General features: G+C 45.8%; 1 protein-coding gene across 1 annotated transcript in view; it reads right to left on the reverse strand.

Annotated features, from left to right (window-relative positions):
- PLCH2 (phospholipase C eta 2) overlaps nt 1–20,033 on the reverse strand; it is a 341,798-nt gene that overhangs the window by 101,632 nt on the left and 220,133 nt on the right. The window contains 3 exon segments of the mRNA XM_078145756.1: nt 3,838–3,974; nt 5,149–5,385; nt 12,431–12,577. Of these exon segments, the coding sequence (XP_078001882.1) occupies nt 3,838–3,974; nt 5,149–5,385; nt 12,431–12,577 (521 nt within the window).

A 20,033-nucleotide genomic window follows, 5' to 3' on the forward strand; every position in this document is an offset into this window, starting at 1 on the left:
AACGAGAGCTAAATCAGATGATCTCTAAGGGTCCCTCCCAGCTTGGACATTCTCTGTTCTAAGGCCCCTCCCAGTTCTGACTTTGCATGTTCTAGGGTCCTGACATTTTCAGAAAGAACACAGCAGCGAAAAATAAATGAATGAATGAAATGAATGAATAAAAAGAACAGAGTGGCACTAGAATGTAAATCCAGTTCCTCTGATTAAAATCCGTCATTCTTTTCACTCTCACATTGACCCTTAATCTTGTCTCTGTCCTGTCTGGTCCAGCACCCTCCTCCCCTCAAAGCAAACCACGCTCTCCATAGCTGGGACAGTCAACAGCCCTTCTAGCCTTCAGCCCAGTCATTGGGGAGAACTTGGCTAATTACACCTTGGAGAAGGGATTTAGAGATGGTTTCAATTTAGAGGAGCTTGGCCCAAGGGTAGAGGGATTGGAGGGCACTTAGGAATATAGATAAAAAGGACCTTAAGACTGCCCATTCTAACCTCCTCATTTTGCAGATCAGGAAACCAAGTCTCAGAGAAGTAATGTGATTTGCTCATAATCTAACAAGGACTTTAGTAAGCATTTCCTATATTCCAGGCACTTTGATAAGCAGTGGGATTGCAAAGGCAAGAAGAAAACAATCCCTGCCCAAAAGGAGCTTATATTCTAATTGGAGAGGGGAGGGACAATTCATACATAACCAGATCCATACAAGACACATTCAGAGGAGGTACAAGGGAGTCTGAGCAGGGAAGCCAATGCTCCGTCTTTGTTTTCAAAGAGGACTAATAACATCATTGGATGATGTCTTGACTGGTTCATGAATTGGATTTAAGTGAGGCAGTAGTCTCTGAGGGGTAGGTGGGACCAGGCAAGGCCTCCTGAAGAAGGTAACATTGGAGATGAGTCTTAGAGGAAGCCAGGGGTTCTAAGAAGCAGTGGTTAGGAAGGAAAGGATTCCAGAAAGCACAAAGTCATGGTGGTTGGAGATGGGACACTATGTAAGCAAAGTGGTCAATATGGCTAAAACCTAGAGTAAGAAGACTGGGAAGATTGGAAGGGTCCAGGTTGTAAAGAGCTTTAAATGCCAAATAGGAGTTTAATTTATTCCTAGATGTAATAGAGGACCTTTGGAGTTTATTGAGTAGGAAAGCGACATGATTAGATCTATGCTTCAGGAAAATCTCTTTGGCAGATGAATGAATCATAGATTGGATCAGGGAGAGGCTAGAGGCAGGAAAATGAATTAGATACTATTATAATAGCCCAGGTGAGAGATGGCATGGGCCTGAATTAGGTGAGTGGCAGCCATGTGAGTAAAGCAAAGAGGACAGATGGGAGAGAGGCCCACAGGAAAGAAATGATCAGATTAGTCAACTGATTGAATATGGCGGATGAGTGATAATGAGGTGTCAAGAATGACATGGTAAATGTCTGAGGCAGGACTGGAAACCAGGTTTTCCTACCTCCATATCTAGTACTCCATCCAGAGCATCATAGTGAACCCAATACATTCTCTCCATTCTCCTTTTAAGTTACAACAGCCAGAGAGAAGTGACTTTTACACTTCCTCAGGGGACTACCCAATTGGCATGTGCCAGGTCTATCCTCGACCTATCCTACTGGGTTGGACCATCATCTGAAGTTCTGTGATATCATCTTCTGGCTTCAGGGAACCTGGGCTTTCTCTTTTCCAGCCAATCAGGAGAATAGATGCTCTTAATGAACCCCGTTAGCTCCACAGAGATGTAGGTACCATTCTGCCCTAGCCCCCAAGCTCTAAGCTTCCTTTCACACAAAATCACAGAATGTCTAAGATGGGAGGGACCTCATAGCCCAGTCCACATGTCAGAAGGAACTCTAAAACAACATATCCACCACAAGGGCTTATCCAGACTCATCTTCAAAGATCTCCAGTAAGGAGGAAATTAGCTATTTCTGGAGGCAGCCCATTGCACGCTGGGACAGCTATAATTGTTAGGAAGTTTTTTTCACAACCTCCAGCCCAAATCTGCCTCTTTGCAACTTCCCTCCCATGCTCCTAGTTCAGTCCTCTGGGGCCAAGCAGTACAAAGCTAATCTCTCTTCCTGGTGACAGCCAATTCTTCAACTCTTCCAGAAATTAGCTTGTGAAATTAGAGCCTATTGAAAAACTTGCTTCAGTCTAATATTGTTAGGAAAGTCAATCTGCTGCTTCATCAAAATCCAGTGCTGATCCACAGATACTTATTAAGCTTCTAACAAGGAGGAGAGAGCCAGAGGTGGAAGGAAACTAGTCTAAGCTCCCTTGTTTTACAGAAGAGGAATCAGAGACCCAGAAAAGGGGCATTTGGCAGTGGAAAGAGCACCAGATTTGGAACCAGAGGGCCTGGGTTCAAGTCCAAACTTTTCTACTTCCTAGCAATGTGACTTTGAGAAAAATGACTTCATTTCTCTGGATCTCAGTTTTCTCTTCTAATAAATGAGGAAGCTGGGCTACATGGTCTCTGAGGTCCCTTCCACAACTCTAAATCAATCAATCAATCAATCAATCAATCAGTCATTCAATCTCAGTCTCTGTCTCTCTCTCTTTCTCTGTCTTTGTTTCTGTCTATCTGTCTGTCTTTCTCTCTCTGTCTCTGTCTCTAGTTTTCTCTGTCTCTCTGTCTCTCTCTGTCTCAGCTGGGTGGTGAAGTGGATGAAGTACCAGCTCTGGAGTCAGCAAGACTCATCTTCCTGAGTTCAAATCTGGCCTCAGACAATTACTAGCTGTGTGACCCTGGTCAAGTCACTTCACCCTGTTTGCCTCACCTATAAAATGAGCTGTAGAAGGAGATGGCAAACCACCTCTGTATCTTTGCCAAGAAAACCCCAAATGGGATCATGAAGAGTCTGACACGACTGAAATGACTGAATAACAAAATCAATCTCTCTCTCTCTTTTTATAAAATTCAATACTGTCTTCAACTCTTCATTCATCCTCATTTATCATCTTCAGTGGAGTGCTGAATTTGTGATCCTCAGAGATTTGCCCAAGATCCAGGTTATAATAGAAGGTGGAGCTGGAATCTAAACCCAGCTTCTCCACCTTAAAACCAGGCATTTTTTTTCTCCTACACCATTCTGCCAAGTATCTGTAAGACTCGACTCAAATCCCACCTTCTGCCGTAAAGCCTTTCCCAGGTCCTGCCACTGCTAATGCCTTCCCTCTGATATCACCTTTCATCAAATGAGATATTGTTTGTAAAGTTCTTAGCACAGTACCTGGCACATACTAGGCACTATATAAATGTTTATTTCCTTCCCCTCTCTGTATAGATCTTGTTTATATCTAACTGTTTATACATTCTCTCCCCAATTAGAATGTCACTTCTTTGAGGGGCAGGGGCTGGTTTTACTTTTCTTCGAATGCTTAGGGCCTGGCACATCATAAGTGCTTAATCAATGCTTATTGACTGGCTGGTGGGCAGGCATAAGGGATTGTGCTAGGTTCAGAGGCTACAAAGACTAAAGAGGAACCTCTCCAGTTTCCAAGGAGTTTCCATTCTACTGGGGTTGGGGCACTGGGGAGGACCACAGGTACAGAGCCAAGTACAAGATAAGAGATCCCACATAACCCAGCTCCTGGGTTATACACATTGCTGTTCAACAGCCTGGATAACTGAGAGTGGAAGGCATTGGTTTCCAGCTTTGCTGACGTTTGTGAGGCAGAGGCTCAGGGCAATGAGGGGTCACCCTCTACCTCCCTCACGCTCCCCCCAAAGACTAAGCCTCAGCAAGTAGACTTAGTACATCTATTGCTTTTCCTCATCCCTCCCCTGCACCCTCCAGACCTCCCTGCCCCTTGCCAGGGCCCACTGCTGGCTTACCTTAAACATCTGTTTCACCTTCTGCCGGGGTAGATTCACATTCAGCTTATGAAGGAGCTGGAGGACCTCATTAATGCTCAGGCTGCCATCCCCATTCTTATCTGCCTCGTCAAACGTCTGCTTCAGCCACTTTGAGGCTGGGTTAGGGGCCACACAACAGCTGGCCTGACCCGGCCCAGCCCAGTCCAGCCCGGCCCCCAACAGCATCCCTTAATGCAGCCCATGACCCAAACACTCCCATCCTGATCCTGTCCCTCCCCTGGGCCATCTCATCCCTCAGACCTTTCTCAGTTCCACTGCCCAAACCTGGGCAGAGCAGACACAGAGGTTGTTGGGCCTCTGTTGATGGGCCTTGACATCCAATCTCAGATTCTCAGGGTGGTGGTAGAAGGGGATCTGAGACAACAACCCCATTTATAGGATGGGAACATTTTCTTAGGCAGTTAAAAGGCAATGTGGTATAGGAGAAACAAACTGTCACATTCTCTTCCCTAAAAATATGAATATAAGATCCTGGTGAAAAGAAATGGTTTCATTTCTGTTTTTGAGTCTCCAGTCCCTAGGACAGTACCTGTCACATAGCAGGCACTTAATAAATGCTTGTTTGATTAGCTGATTGGAATCAGAGCCAGAAGACTCCAACTCTACTGACTACTGGGCCTTGGGTCAGTTCCGTATTCATAGAGATGGGAACTGGACCTATCTCATGGACTAGGGAACTCCCAGATGAGAAAACTCCCTCTACCCATACCGATGCAAGTTGCCACCTTCTCTGCAGTTTACAATCCTAATAGAGTTGCTCAGAGCACTAGAGGGTTTAAAGTATAAATGTATAAAGTACTGTGCCAAGTGCTGGGAATACAAAGAAAGGCAAACAAAACAAAACAAAACACAAATCCTGGTCCCAACTCTCGGGGAGCTCGCAGACTACTGTGGGAAACAAGTCTGTTGCTCTCCACCATTGCCTTTCGACAAGGAGGTCTTAGAAGATAAAGTTGCTATTTGTCCTTCATTCTCAAAGAGGACCGTGACATCACAGAGGTGATGCCATGACATGCAAGTGAATTGGATTTAAGTGAGGGAAGGCTGTGCAGTCACCAGCCTCACTTTCTCCTCTGGAGCCGTCTGGGTCCACTGGCCAGACACACATCAGGATGACTGGAGATGGCCTTTATTAGTTGAAGTTACATTTACAGGGAAGGAGGAGGGTAGAATAGACTACCTCCTGAAAATCACTATCCATCCAAAGATTCTACAACTACCTCCTTGCTCACCCCACCCCCAACTCCAGTTCCAAAGGATATTGGTCACGAGTTCTCTGGCGTTTGGACAGACTGTCCTCATCACTGATTCCTGCCATCAGGTACCGGAGGCCTGTGATCCAGGTTCGAGCTTCTTCTCCATTGGAGGACACGAGGTCCAGCGACTCCATGTGGTCCCCATAGTAGATGCTGAAGCAACAGTTAGGGTCAAAGCTCCCATCAGCATAGCGCTGGAAAATCTCTGATTGCTTTCCTTCACACACCTCCTGGACGGAGTCGATGGAGACTGAGGAAGAGAGGAGACAGGAAAGGTCAGAAAGGTGAGCTAGTATTTATATGGAGGAAAGTATGTTTTGTTTTGTTCTTTTACAATTGTCATCTCATTTGATCCTGGGAGGTAGGTGCTATTATTGTCACATTTTACAGATGAAGAAACTGAGGCAGAGATGAAGTGACTTGCCCAGAGTCACCTAACTAGTAAGTGTCTGAGGCAGAATTCAAACTCAGGACTTCCTGTCTCCAAGTCTAGAGCTCTACCTATTGTATCACCTGGATGCCAAGGAAAATTGTCAACAGCTTTGTCATTTTCCCTTTTTGTGTCCCCAATGTGTATATGAGGCATCCTTGTATATAGTGGGTATTCACAAAAAAGAATGTGCCTGAATGAATTAGGGATAGAATTCAGTGAGAACCCTAGACCCAGCTCCTCAGAACATATGCTGAGCAATGAATTCTATCTCCTCTAGGAAACCTGCCCTGATTCTCTCCCTGGCCCCCTCCCCTTATTGGCCATCTTCCCTCTGCCATCTGCCATAGCATTTTTCACCTCTCTTGAGAACTTGTATAATTTTTATTTGTGTAGATGACCCAACTCCCCTTAACTAGGCTATAAACTATGTGAAGACAGAGATGGTCTTATCCAAGCTTTTCCCTCCACCTCTCTGCCTCTACCTCTCCTAACCCCCAGGAATATTCTTTGTACACAAGTAATAATAATATTTGACAATATGGTAGCGTAGCAGGAAGATCATAGAATTTGGAACTGGAGACTCTGGATTCAAATCCCATCATGAAACCTTGGACAAGTCATCTGACCTACCTGGGCCTCAGTTTCCTCACCTGTAAAATGTGGGAGATTGGATAAGGTCCATTCCAGATTGTACCCACTGATATCACAGATTTATATCGCGCCTTAAGATTTTCAGAACACTTTACCTCATCTGAGGCTCACAGCCACCCCTGGGAGGTGGTGTTCTTATTACCAGGCTCTTTTTACAGATGAGGAAACTGAGGCTCAGAGACATGACATGATATGCCCAGAGTCACTGAAGCAGTAGGCGAGGTGGGATTTGAATCCAGGTCCTCCTCACAACAAGACCAGCTCTCTCTCCAGGACACTGTGCTTCCTCTCTAGCAAGTGCTTGATAAATGTCTAATTGCATTGATTCCTTCTTCTTAATAGGTTGTAGAAAACTAGCAATCATTGATCACACAGACAGTGAGTACCTCCCTGCCCTGGCATATATCCTAATTAAGCCTGAAATTGAGTCTCCACAACCTTAGGGGAGTTTAGGGTAGAGGTGGTGTGAGATGTCCAAGGAGGAAGGAGGCATGAGGGTTTAGCCTTACTGCTCTTCCATCTCCTGCCCTGAGTCAGATTCAGGCTCCAGGCTGGGAAACTGGCCTAGAAACCCCTTCTCTGTTCCTCTCCCTGCCCTCCCTCCCAACCAGGGCTCAGACAGGGTCAAAGCTGGGTGAAGGAAGGATTCTGACATGAGATGGGGGATGGGGGCACCTGGGGAGAAAAGAGAAGGGCAGCTCAGGTTACCAACTCTCCTCCCCTGCAGAGCCCTCTTCTTTCTGGTGGTAGGTTCCTCAGCCCTGACATGGGTCCAGGAACATTGCTGGGAAAATGTGAATGAGAATATTGCAGAGATACGGCTGTCTGGGAAAGAGAAGCCATCCAGCCTCTGGGCTGATGACCCTGCTCCGAGGAAAGCCCCATGCTAAGAGCAACAGGCAGCAGAGAAAGAAGCAGGTCAGCACTGCATTCTCCCCTCCCAGCCAAGGATGCTGGCTCTTTTCAGATTATTGGGGTGGGGCATACACCTGGGCTGTCTTTGCTTTGTGGTTGCTGGGCCAGGGGAGAAAGGGGCTAGTGAGGCTAACAAGCTGAGGCTTCACATTCCTGGAGGTGCAAGGGTAAAACATAGTACATGGTGGGGGAGGGGAGAAAGAAAGAGAGAGAGAAAGGGAGAGAGAAAGGGAGAGAGACAGAGACAGAGACAGAGAGAGAGACAGACAGAGACAGAGACAGAGAGAGAGAGAGAGAGAGAGAGAGAGAGAGAGAGAGAGAGAGAGAGAGAGAGAGAGAGAGAGAAGGGAGACAGAGACAGTGGTAGAGACAGAGACAGAGAATAGAATAAAGGAGGGAGGAAGAGGGAGAAAGAGAGAGAGAAAAGAAGAGAGGAGAAGAAAGGGAGAAGAGACACACAGAGAATAGAAGAGAGGAGGAGAGAGAAACTGAGGGAGGGAGGAAGGGTGAGAGAGAGGAGAAGAGGCAAGAGAGAGAGACAGAAGGGAGAAAGGATAGAAAAAATTGAGACTAGAAGAGCAGCAGTGAAACACCAATTCTATCATCTGAGTTCTGTCCCCACATAAATCTCCCCTCCAGGGACATGGAATTCTCCTGGGCTAGATGACAGGGGAGCCATCCATCTTTCCAATAACAAGGACTACTGAGGCCCAGGGCTGACTCTTTTATGTGTTTTCAGGCAGCTTCTTTCTCTAATCTTAGCCCAGGTTCTGGTAAAGGGTTTATTACGACTCCCAGGTTTCAAGGGGTGAGGGAGCTATTTTTGTCATTATTGTTGTTGTTATCTCATGCCTCTGAAAAGTAAGGGGAGTAAAGGCCTACAGGCAGGCTTGCAGTCCAAAGGGTAGGCTCTGTAGGAGAATCTTTGGGTGGGATGCAAAGAGGAAGATGGGCTAGCATGGGTGCTCAGGGAGAAAATGCCCACACCAATGAGATCTCAGCCCTCAAGTCTGCAAAGTGCTTCCTACATTATCTCACTTGATCTTCACAAGACCCTTGTGAGATAGGCCATGTAACTATCCTCATTTTAGGATGGAGGAAACAGAGGCTCAGAGGCTACTTCTCTAGGACCACACAGTTAATGAGAGTCTAAAGCAGACTTCAAAGGTCTTGACTCCTGACCCAGTACTCTAGACATTATACCAGTCAAGACTGCCAAAAATCTGCATTGAACTCCTTACACTTCCCTACCACACTATAGGCTGGGAGACATAGTAGAAAGCCTGAGTTTAAATTGCTGCAGCTGTGAAACCACCCTGAGCCTCAGTTTCCTCATCTATAAAATGAAGGGACTAGACTAATTGACCTCTAAGGACCCTTTCAGCTATATGACCCTGGTCCTAAGATCCTAGAAGCACCTAGGACACCCAGCTGCTAGCAAGTGTCTAACACAAGCTTCAAACCCAGGTCTTCTGTCTCCCGCATTAAGCTTCATGCCTTCTCAAGGCATGGCATGGTGGGAACATTTGGAGAGCCCTTGAAGGCTATAGGAGTGAAGTACAGGCTTTGGAATGGTCATTGGTTTGAAAAGCTCTGTTGCTGGGCTATACGCCTGCTGTTTGAGTCAAGTCAACAAGCCAGGCACTGTGCTAAGTGCTGAGTGTGAGGACCAACTTGGCTAAGTCTATAGATTTAAGCCCCCCGGGAGATCAGCCTCAAAGTGATAGATTTTTCAGCCCTAGGTGCTCTCCCAGACCACCTGTTAGGTCATGAATTGGGAAAAGGAATGGTAGAGGGCAGACTTGTACAGATTCAATCATAAATCTTGGAAGTGTTGAAGCAAAGAGCATTGCAAATGTCAGGAAAGAAAGGTGAACTCAAGAGATGTTTTAGGGAAAAGAAGGAAAGGGAAAGGGGGGAAAAAGGAGGAAAAGGAAGGGGAATGGAATGGGTAAGACAAAGAGGAAGAGAAAAGAGGAAAAGAAGGAGGGAAGGAAAGGGGAAAGACAAAGAGAAAGAGAGGAAGAGAAGGGGTAAGACAGGAGAAGCAGAAGGGGAAGAGGGGTAAGATGAAAGAGAAGAGAAGGGGGGAAGAAAGGGAAAAGGGAAAGGGTAAGATAAAGAGGAAGAGGAGGGGGAAGGGAAGAGGGAAGAGGGAAGGGAAGGGGGAAGACAGAGGGGATGAGGAGGAGGGAAGAGGAGAGAAAAGGACAAAAGGTAAAGAGAAGAGGAGAAAAGAACGGGAAAAGAAAAGGGAAGAAAGGAACACCTCTTCTTCAGGAAGTGTAAGATCCTGTGATGAAAGCTAGATTCATTCTGGATGTTCCGGTGCCTGAATGTTAGAATCTTGACTATAATAAGTAGTTAGAAAAGAAAGCTAACTGGCCCTGCTTGACCCCTCGCTTCCTCGGAAGACACTGTCGATCTGCTCTCCTTCCTTTGAGTTCCTGTCTTCTGAAGCCTGAGTTATGTGAGGGAGTGGAGGGGTCTGAAGGGGGAATCACAGAAAGCTCTGGGGCCAATTTTAGCCTCCTTGAATCACATAACTAGCTTTATCTGTCCACCTCTGGCTTCTAGGAGGATGGTAATGAGAAGTGGGCACCAGCAACTTGTAGATTGTCTTCTCTGTAAGCAAGGGGATTACAGGGCTGGAGAAATGGGTTAGGGGGACAGCAGGCTCAGAGCTGCTGCTTTCCATCCCTCCCATCACTGGAAGCTGCCAGAAAGAAGACAGTGCAGACCCAGGGCTCGATTTCATTGCTGTGAGCACACAAAGAAACTCTCCTCCCTTGGCTTTTTCATATCATACCCAAGTCACTTCCTGTAAGAGGTTAGAGGGTTTAGAGTCAAAGGCCTCAGTTCAAATCTTGTTTCTAACAGACACGTGTCCTGAATAACACTGGGCAAGTAATTTGGCCTCTATAGTGTCCCCAGGCAACAGTAAATTACAGACAAATTGCTGATCTTCACAGGTGGAGGGAGTGTCCACACCAGGAACAAAGACAAAATTACTCTCCATGTTTGAGAGCTGGAAGAGGCTGTAGAGTTCACTTAGGCCAACCATCCTTATTTTTGCGATGGAAGAAAAAGAAGTCTAGGGGTTTGGAAGTTTCCCGTCCCCTAGTGGGAAATGTTTATAATCAACTAAATATTTATTAAGTGGCAACTAACATGCCTGGTGCTGGGGATACAGAGTCAAGAATGAAACAGTCTGTGCCCTCAAAGAGCTTCCAGTCTATTGGGGAAGCCAACATGTTAAGTGCATATAAAATAAATAGAAGATAATTTGGAGAGACGAAGGGAAGGTCTAGCTTCTGGGGGAGGCAATCACGAAAGGCTAGATGTAGAGGGTGGCAGGTGATATGAGTTTCGAAGGAACTAGGATTCTAGGAGTGAGTCCAAAGAAGCTACAGATTCCATTCAATCAGACTTTATTAAACACCTTTTACATCTAAGGCACCATGCTAAATGCTAAGGATACACAGATTAAAGTGGGGAAAAATGGCTTGTTCCCACCCTCAAGAAGCTTACATACTAGCAGGGTATACACAACATGACCACAAGCAATTACATTCAAAGTGTGGATAAGGTAATTTCAAGGGAAAGGGCATTAACAATTGGGGAAGGAGGATCAGCAAAGGAATGTGAAAGTTATTGCTTGAGCTCAACTTAGAGAAGGAAGCCAAGCATTTCCTAAATGGTGGGTGTGGGAATTCAAAGCCAGCTTTCCTCGAAGGGATAAAAGGTCACCTTCACGAAGCCTTCCCAGATTGGCCCTGTCCTAACCAGACTTACATTTATTGTGTTCATCTTTTCTTAGTACTGACAAAGTCATCTTGCTTAACCATTCCTTGGCCACAAGAGTCCCCTAACTATTTCCTGAAGTGTGGCTAATCCTTCCTATATACCCTTGGATGGTGGGGCTCATGTTTGTTTGTTTGTTGGCGTTTGGGATTTTAAAGCTGGAAAGGATCTTCTACCAGACCACTTGGTCTGATTCCCTAAGCAGAAGCAGTAGAAGTGCCATGTGCTCTCGCCCTAGCTTTGGAAGGCCAAGCTTTTGAACTGTTTCAGATCTGGCGTGTAGATTCAGTGCATAGCAATGAAATTGAGCCCTGGGTCTGCACTGTTCTTTCTGGCAGCTTCCAGTGATGGGAGGGATGGAAAGCAGCGGCTCTGAGCCTGCTGTCCCCCTAACCCATTTCTCCAACCCTGTAATCCCCTTGCTTACAGAGGAGCCAATTTATGAGTTGCTGGTGCCCACTTCTCTTTGCCAACATCCAGCTCCTGAAGCTTCTAGTCCTAGCTCTGGGAAGTAAGCATGGGGAGAGCACAAGGGTTCTCAACCTGGCTTCCATGCATTGGTTTTTCTTTAAAATATTTTGATAACTGTTATTTCCATATCCATAGTTTCTTCTGTAATCCCATGTGCTTTATTTAGTGCATTTAAAAACGTGGTTTTGAGGAGTCCAGAGGCTTCAGCAGACTACAAAAGGGGAACATGACATTAAAAAATGTTGAGATGCCCTGGTAGGGTAAATGAGTGCTGGACTTGAAGTTAAGAAGATCTGGATTCAAATTCTAGTTCTGGCACTCATGGACGCTTCAACTTTCTGAGCCTCAGTTTCCTTATCTTTAAAACGGGATTATTCTACCTTTAGTGCCCAACACACAGGGTTATTGTAAGACTCATGTAAGATAATGAAAGTACTTGACGAAAAACGCAATGAGAAGTCAACTGTTATTACTTCAAACAAACATTTGCTAAACACCTACTTTGTGCCAGGCACTGTCCTAGTCAATAAGGAAGACAAATGTGAAAGCATAGCAGTCCTTGCTTCCTGCCTGTGGGAAGCTGCACAAGGCCCCATCACCTCTAGGTCTCAGTTTCCTCATATAAACTATAAGAAGGTTGGATTGGATGGCTTCTAAGGTCCTTTCCAACTCTGGATTCTGTGAACCTGTGATGATCTCTAAGATCACTTTCTACTGAGGTCTAGCATTCCTGAGCTGGAGGTCTCCATCATAATGCAGAATCCAACTACTCCTCTAGAGCTGGCCAAGCCCACCGTGACAGGGCTGAGCCCTACTGCTCTCCCTTTCCCTTGTGAATAGTCCCCCTATTGCACTGCTCAGGATACCCTCCTCATTCCCTGCCTGGAGGGCAGGGTCAGTGCCAGGGATGGCTAGTTTGTTGGAGGGAAGACAGTAAAGAGGGGAGAGAGGCGAGAGAAGACTTACTCCCTAAAATTCACATCAGGATTGACCCAAATGGAAGGGTAGGCGCTATACTTACTCTTGGCCTTCTCATTCTTCCGCGATGGCCGCCAGCGGATGCACGACTTGTGCTCATCCAGGTAGTAGAAGCGAACCAGGCCCTTAGAGCCACCTCGAAGCTTGACCATCTGAGTCCCGGCCTGCATGGAACTGATGCATCTTTCCACTAGAGAAACAAACAGAGAGAGGGGACAGATCAGTTCAGTGTCAGCCTCAGCCTTCATAGGATCACACACTTAGGAGCTGGAAGGGACCTTAGATAGCCCAACCTTTGCCTTTGTTTCAGAGGAGAAAACAGAGAGCCAGAGTGGTGAACTGATTTGCTGAGAGTTATACAACTAGGGGAAGAGCTCAAGATTCAAACCCAAGCTGTTTGATTGCATATAGGCCTAGATCATAGGGGCTTTTAACTGTTCATCCTCAGACAGGTAAATGGCACAAAACTATGAGTCTGGACATCAGGGTTCTAAATACATCTCTTACATCAAGTCATTTTGGGACCTTGGATACATTCCTTCTTCATGGGCCTCAGTTTCCCCTGTAAAATGAGATGATAGGGCTAGAGGACCTCGAAGGTCACTTCTGACTCTGACCTTCCAAGTCTTTAAAGGATTTTCTCAATGGCTTAAATTTCTATTAATTATAGGCAGCATAGGATGGTGGCTAGAGAGCCAGGCTTGGAGCTGGGGAGATCTGGGTGCGAGTGTTGGCTCCGGTACACAGTGGTGTGATACTGGGCAAGTCTGGGCCTCTCAGTGGACATTCTACAGGGCCTTTGGCAATTAGAGCAGGAGGATCTAGTGACTGAGTCCTGGACTTGGAGGACAAGAAGATCTGGGTTCAAAGCCTGCCTCTGGCATTTACTAGCTATGTTGTTGATTAGTCGTTTTCAGTCATGTCCGTTTGGGTTTTCTTGGCAAAAATACTGGAGTGGTTTGCTGTTTCTTTCCCCAGCTCACTTTACAGATGGGGAAACTGAGGCAAACAGGGTCAAGTGACTTGCCCAGGGTCACACAGCTATAGATGTCTGGGGCTAGATTTGAACTCAGAAAGATGGGTCTTCCTGACTCTAGGCTTGGTACTCTATCTTCTGAGCCACCTAGCTGACCTTACTAGCTATGTAACTCATCTGTAAAATGGAGATGATCCTACCTCACAGGGTTATTCTGACACTCCAATGAGAATGTATGTAAAACACTTTGGAAATTTTAATATAGTGCAGTGAAAGAGCAGCGGGGCTGGAGGCAGGAAAAGCTGACTTCAAATCTGGCCTCAGACACTGTGTGACCCTGGGCAAGTCACTTAACCTGTTTGTCTCATTTCCTCATCTATAAAATGGGGATAATAATAGCATCTACCCTCCCGAGGCTGATGTAAGGATCAAATGAGACATAATTGTAAAGCACTTAGCACAGTGCCTGGAATACAGAAAGTGCTAGATAAATGTTAGTTGTCGTTGTTGTTGTTATGTTACAGGGGAATTGCCAATCTGCACTGGTGGAGGGAGATTCCACACTAGGAATTTGAGAAATTGATGAAATCAAATTTGCCCCTCCCCCCACCATGTTGATGGTCATTATTTATATTTACTTAACATTTCACATTTTTCAACATATTTTTTAAATTACATTTTATTTTCACAATTTCTCTTTTTCTCCATCTTCTCCCCTGTGGCAAACTTCAATCGACTTTTATATCCATTATCTCATTGCTTCCCAACATCCCATTTGAGAAAGAGTGCAGATACCTATCATCAGCCCCATTAACCCTTGAACCCAGGTCTCCCGATTCCCAGTTCAGTGGGCTTTCTACTTCTGCTCATTTAAAAAGTTGGATTCCTTATTGTTAAGCATCTCTAGAAGACAAAATTGATGATGCCTGTGTCACCTCCTGAAATCTGAACCTCTACATGGCAATCTATTCTACATACTCAAGCCATTCTCTGGAATTGGGAAGAGAGTACAAAAGGTCTTCAGGTATCCCCAGATCCGAGGTGCACAGGGAAGGGGATTCCAAGCCTCTCACCATCTCCCTACCCCGAGTCTGTCCAGACCTTTTTGTTACTCTAGTTCCTAGGGACCAGTCCCTTCCTCTTGTCAACTGTCCTTGCTTGGATTTAAAGCATAGGATTTCAGAGTTCACTTCACACTTCTGCCTTCTTTCTTTGAAGAGCTTCTCTTACCCTTATCTTTGCCAAGAAAACCCCGAATGGGGTCACAAAGAGTCACAAAGAGTCTGACACAATTGAACAACAACAAAACCTCATTTTATAGTGAGGGAAACCAAGTCCCAGAAGGTTAATGATTTACCCAAGATCGCACAGGCACTAAGTGGGAAGAGCAGGTATTGAACAAGGTTCCTAGACTTTAAAATCAGGGCTCATTCACTACTCCACAATCTTCCCCAGGTCTTTAGGGTCCAGCGGAAGGCCTTTCCAACACACCCAGATCCACATTCATCTCCTTCTCTTCTGAATTCCTAATCTAAAATTTAGCACTGACTTTGAGATTGTATGCTTCCTCCTGTTATCCCTCATAGAACTGTGCAACTCCTGTCAAGTCATTTAACCTCTGTTTGCCTCAGTTTTCTCATCTATAAAATGGAGATAACACCTACCTCCCAGCTTTGTTGTGAGGATCAAGTGGGATAATAATTGTAAAACACTTGCCATGGTGCCCGACATGTTTAAGCACTAGAGGGTAGTGTTTTGAGTCATTTTTCAGTCATGTCATGTCTGACTCTTTGTGACCCCATTTGGGCTTTTCTTGTAATTCACCCAGGGTTACCCAGGTAGTAAGTGTCAGAGGTCAGATTTGAACTCAAGTCTTCCTGACTCCAGGCCCAGTACTCTATCCATGGTACCACCTAGCTGTCCCTGGCACCGTGTGTGTGTGTGTGTGTGTGTGTGTGTGTGTGTGTGTGTGTATGTACATGGATGGATGGATGTATATGAATGATAGAGCTGGATTGGAACAATATACTAGTGAATTTTCCAGAAGAGGGGAAACTGAGGCCCAGAGAAGGGAAGACAATACAATGATTGAGCAGCAAGGCCCCTACTCATCCCCCAGAATCCTGACTCCTCCTGCTATTCCCCTCTTCCTCTTACTGCACTCGGACAAGAAACACTTGTTGATTGACTGATGTCAGCTGTGAAGCTGTCCAAAGACCTCACTAGGTAAATAGGATCTGTTCCCTTTCCTGGACTCGGAGACACTTCATTCAGGGCTTTTGGTCATCTAAACCCTCAGAGGTTCAGAGAGAAATGGGATGCCCAAGATCACACAGAGAAAGTGTGGTGTAGTGGTTAAGGCACTGGACTTCTTAATTGGAAGTCCTTTGTTCAAATCCCACCTCAGACACTTACTAGCTGTGTAATCCCAGGGAAGTCACTTAACTCCTTTTGCCTCAGTTTCCTTAGCCGTAAAATCAGAAAGCTGAACTCAGTGACCTCTAAGGTCCCCCACCTGCTCTGATCCTGATTCCTTTTGTTTTTATGTGTATTGACAGGGCTTAGCACACACTATACCCCACACCTAGTTAAGTCCTCAATAAAGACTTGCTTGCTCCTTGACTGGCTGACTGACCCAAGTAGTGACTGGATTAGAACCTAGGTCTTTGGTTCCAAATTCCTACGCCTTCATACTACACATCAGCCACCTCTTCCTACCCCTCCCCCACCACCAAGTATAACTTGCTGACTGAGCCATCTTCCCATAAATAATTCAGAGAGGCATTTTCGAGTACAAACTGCTTTCAAATGAGGCTGTTACTCAGGACAGCAGAGACATTAAAAATTAACAGCAAAAAGGTTATTAAATACACACACCGGACTCACAAAGCAGCAGCTGCTGAAACAGCAAGAGCAGGCTGCCAGGGGAGCACCTTCATCAGTGCACAGCTTGCACTTGTGAAGATGAGTCTTCCTGATTCCAAGCAGATGGGGCTAGAACCCAGAGAAGGGCCTAGACCAGACCTGGCTCTCGGCAGATGTGCCCATCAAGGCAGCTGGAAGTTCCTGAGCCCTGGCAGACAACCAGGCCTTCAATTTGACAGCCCCGGGCTCTTCATTCACCTGGGAGTGGGGGCTCACAGGCCTGTATGTGACCTTGGGGAAGCCACTTCCCAGCTCTGGGCCTCAGTTTCCCCATTTGTAAAATGAAAGGGATTACCACTTGGCTCAGAAAAAAGTTAGAAAATATGCCTCCTCTCCCTTCCTTGTGGTGGTAGTTGGGTGGGGAAGGGCTCTAGGACAACCTGCTTTCTTTCTTATTGTGACAAGCAGATGTCTTGCTTCACAGGGGAGGCAGGATGGAAATATTCAGACATCAGAGTGACGTAAAATGAAAAAATGCAAATAATTATTTTTTTAAAAAAATAAGGATGGATTAGATTGGTGTTACTTCTCTAAACCTCAGTTTCCTCATCTATAAAATGAAGGGGTCAGATTAGGAACCTCTGAGGTTCCCCCTCACCAAGCTCTAGAACTATGACCTTATGAATATAAGATCCCACCCCAAATCCTACCTTCCACACTTTCTGTGAAAGCTTCGAAGTTTCTCTGAATCATTCCACTTACCCCTCATCACCTCATTACTTCTTTCAGTACTAATATACCTCATGTGCAAAGCACACCTTACAAGTATAATCCCTCTTGATCCCCATGACAACCCCAGGAGGTAAACACTACTATTATCATCCTCATTTTACAGATGAGGAAACTGAGGTTAAGTGACTTGCCCAGGGTCACAGTCTTAGTAAGTGTCTGAGGCTGGATTTGAACTCAGGTCTTCCTGACTTCAGATTCAGCACTCTGGGCATTATGGCACCCCTAAGCTGCCTACTTGGCAACAGGATGGAGTACCGAGTGCCTGCCTCAAGTTACTATTCTTTTGAGGTCTTCTAGTTCAAGCTTCCCTCTATGAAATGGGGGGGAGGTAGATTTGGGCTAGGTCACCTCAAAAGATAAACCTTCCATGCCAAGTCAACAAGCATTTATTAAAGGTTTTTTACATACCAGGCACTCTGCCAAGTGCTGGAGATACAAATAAAGGCAAACGCAGACCTTGCCCTCCAGGAGCTTACAGTCTAGTGGGAAATACAACATGCAAACAACTATGTGCATACTGGATAAATTGAGAGTGGACGAAAGGTCATTTGAGAGGAGCAGGCTCTAACAGCTTGGAGGACCAGGAAAGGCCTCCTGCAGAAGGTGAGATTTGGGCTGAGGCTTGAAGGAAGCCAGGAAATCCAGGAGGTGACATGAGGGGAGAGAATATCCTAGGCAGGAGGGACATCCTGGACAAAGGCATGGTGATGAAGCAAGACTAGAAAGGTTGATCTAGATTTACCAGAGCCCTCCTCATGATCCCAGGCTTTCCATGGGCCCGAATAAGAGAGCCCTGGGGGAAGGTTAGGACTTCCAGGGTTAGAGAGGGCACCAACCTCAAGAGCTGATTGTTCTCTATGGGTGTTCAATCAACCAACTTACATTTGTCAAGTGTGTGCTATGTTTCAGGCATTGTGCTAAGTGCTGGGGATACGAAAAAAGGCAAAAGACTGTTCCTGCCCTCAAGAAGCTTAAATCTAATGAGAGAGATACCATGCAAACAAATATAGTATACAAAGTAAGCTTTATATGGGATAAATAGAAAATAATTAAAAGGCACTGCAATTAAGTAGCTTCCTATAGAAGGTGTTCAGTCAAAGACTCCTCTTCCCTATCCCTCACCCCCAAGCGGCAATTATCACTCAGAGAAGGTCCCTAAACTTCTAGGGCCTTCTAGGGCCCAGAAGAGCAGGACAGAAGAATTAGCAAGGATGAACAAGGAAGCCAACCAGAGAAGCATTTTGCCAGCCCTTGGTCACACAGCTGGATGCTGTCCCACAGAAACTACATACTAGGTGACTGTTGGGTGGGGGAGGGTGCCTCCTACCCCTGGAGCAAATTTTACCTCCCTAGTCAGATAGACATATACTCTCCTTCCCAGCCACTCTCCTCAAATGGTTCCCCTTTGCCTATAATCCCCTTCCTTCTCTTCACCTCCTGCGAAAATCCTACCTTCCTTCAAAGCCTACCTCTTCAAGGAACCCTTCCTCAGCAAGTCTTAATCTCTCCTCCAAGTTCTTTCCACCCTGACTATCTGCATCTCACATTTAGCCCTTGTCAAAGGGAGCGCCCTGTCCCATCTTAGATTGCTGGTGTGCAGTGATTAGCTCTTGTACTGTTACCTAGATGGTGAAGTGGATAGAGTGCTGGGTCTGCATTCAGGAAAACCTGAGTTCAGATCCGATCTCAGACACTATGTGACTCTGGGCAAGTCACTTAACCCTGTTTGCCTCAGTTTCCTCATCTGTAAAATGGTTTGGAAACAAGGGATCTGAGTTTGAACTCTGGCTGTAACACTCAATACCATTGTGGCCTTGGTCAAACTTGTTTGGCCTCAGTTTCCCCATCTGTAAAATGAATGGGGTTTAACTGGATAAGCCCTAACATCCTTTCCAGCTGAGTCCTTGATCCTACAAGCCTTAATGAACAGAGTTACTGAAGAATCACCCTCTCTCCCAACCCCCATTCAAAGTTGGACCTAGCTAGTCATAAGAGAGAGTAATACCATGGAGAGAGACAGGCAGTCACAGGTCGAGTTTTAAAGCTATCAAGCCGGGAGGCTGGTAGCTGGTTCTGAGAAAGGGTCCGGGAGTGGGGAGGGGGTGGAAGGGAGCTGCTTCCTGCTGAATCAGTCTCCTTGTAGATTGTAGCTAAAGTCTAATCCCTCTGCCATTGGCTGAGCTGATTCAATTTGTATAACTTTCCATAAAATAACGTGGTAATGAGAGCTGGGCTCCAGGCTCAGCCTGGGCACTGCTAAGAGAACTAACAATCCTGAGTTGGGGCTAGGACAAAGGATCTGTTTTTCACTAGCACGGAGCTCCCCACCCCAACTCTGGCCAGAGGAGAAATCCCAAAGACAACCAAATTAACTGGGATCAAATCCCCTCCTACAGGTACCACATTAGAGGACCTCCCCCCAAAGGCTTAAAGAGCACTGGACTTGGAGTCTAGAAGACCTGGATTCAAATCTCCCCTCTGACACTAGCTGTGCAACACCTTATGGGCAAATTACTTAAGTCTCCATGCCTCAGTTTCCCCATCTGAAAAATGGGAACAATAATACCTGTTTCTTCAATCATGAGAGGTAGCTTATCACAATGCCAGGAAAACCTGGGTTCAAGTCTTGCCTTTGTCTTACTGTCTGAGCGCTCTAGGAGACTTTTAAAGACTTTCTAAACTGTCATCCCTTTACCAGTGCAGGTGCTAACTTACATTGGGAGAGAGCTTCTGCATCTGGGAGTTTCCTAAGCCAATGAGATCATAGATTTAGTCACTATTGCTGTTCCTACATACTTCACTTATTACTTGTGAGGCTCAGAAATGCTTTGAAAACTTTACAGGGCTATATAAATGCCAGGCATTATTCAACGGAATGTAAGCTCCTTGAAGGCAGGCATGGGTGGATTCTTGATCTTTGTAGCCTCAGCATCTAGCACATGGCACACCATAAGCACTTAATAGATGTTTGTAAAATTGAATAAGAAATAGCCGGCCCAGAATTTGTACCCAA

Source organism: Phascolarctos cinereus, unplaced genomic scaffold (assembly GCF_003287225.1).
Source record: "Phascolarctos cinereus isolate Bilbo 61053 unplaced genomic scaffold, phaCin_HiC Scaffold_726;HRSCAF=1367, whole genome shotgun sequence".
NCBI lineage: Eukaryota > Metazoa > Chordata > Mammalia > Diprotodontia > Phascolarctidae > Phascolarctos > Phascolarctos cinereus.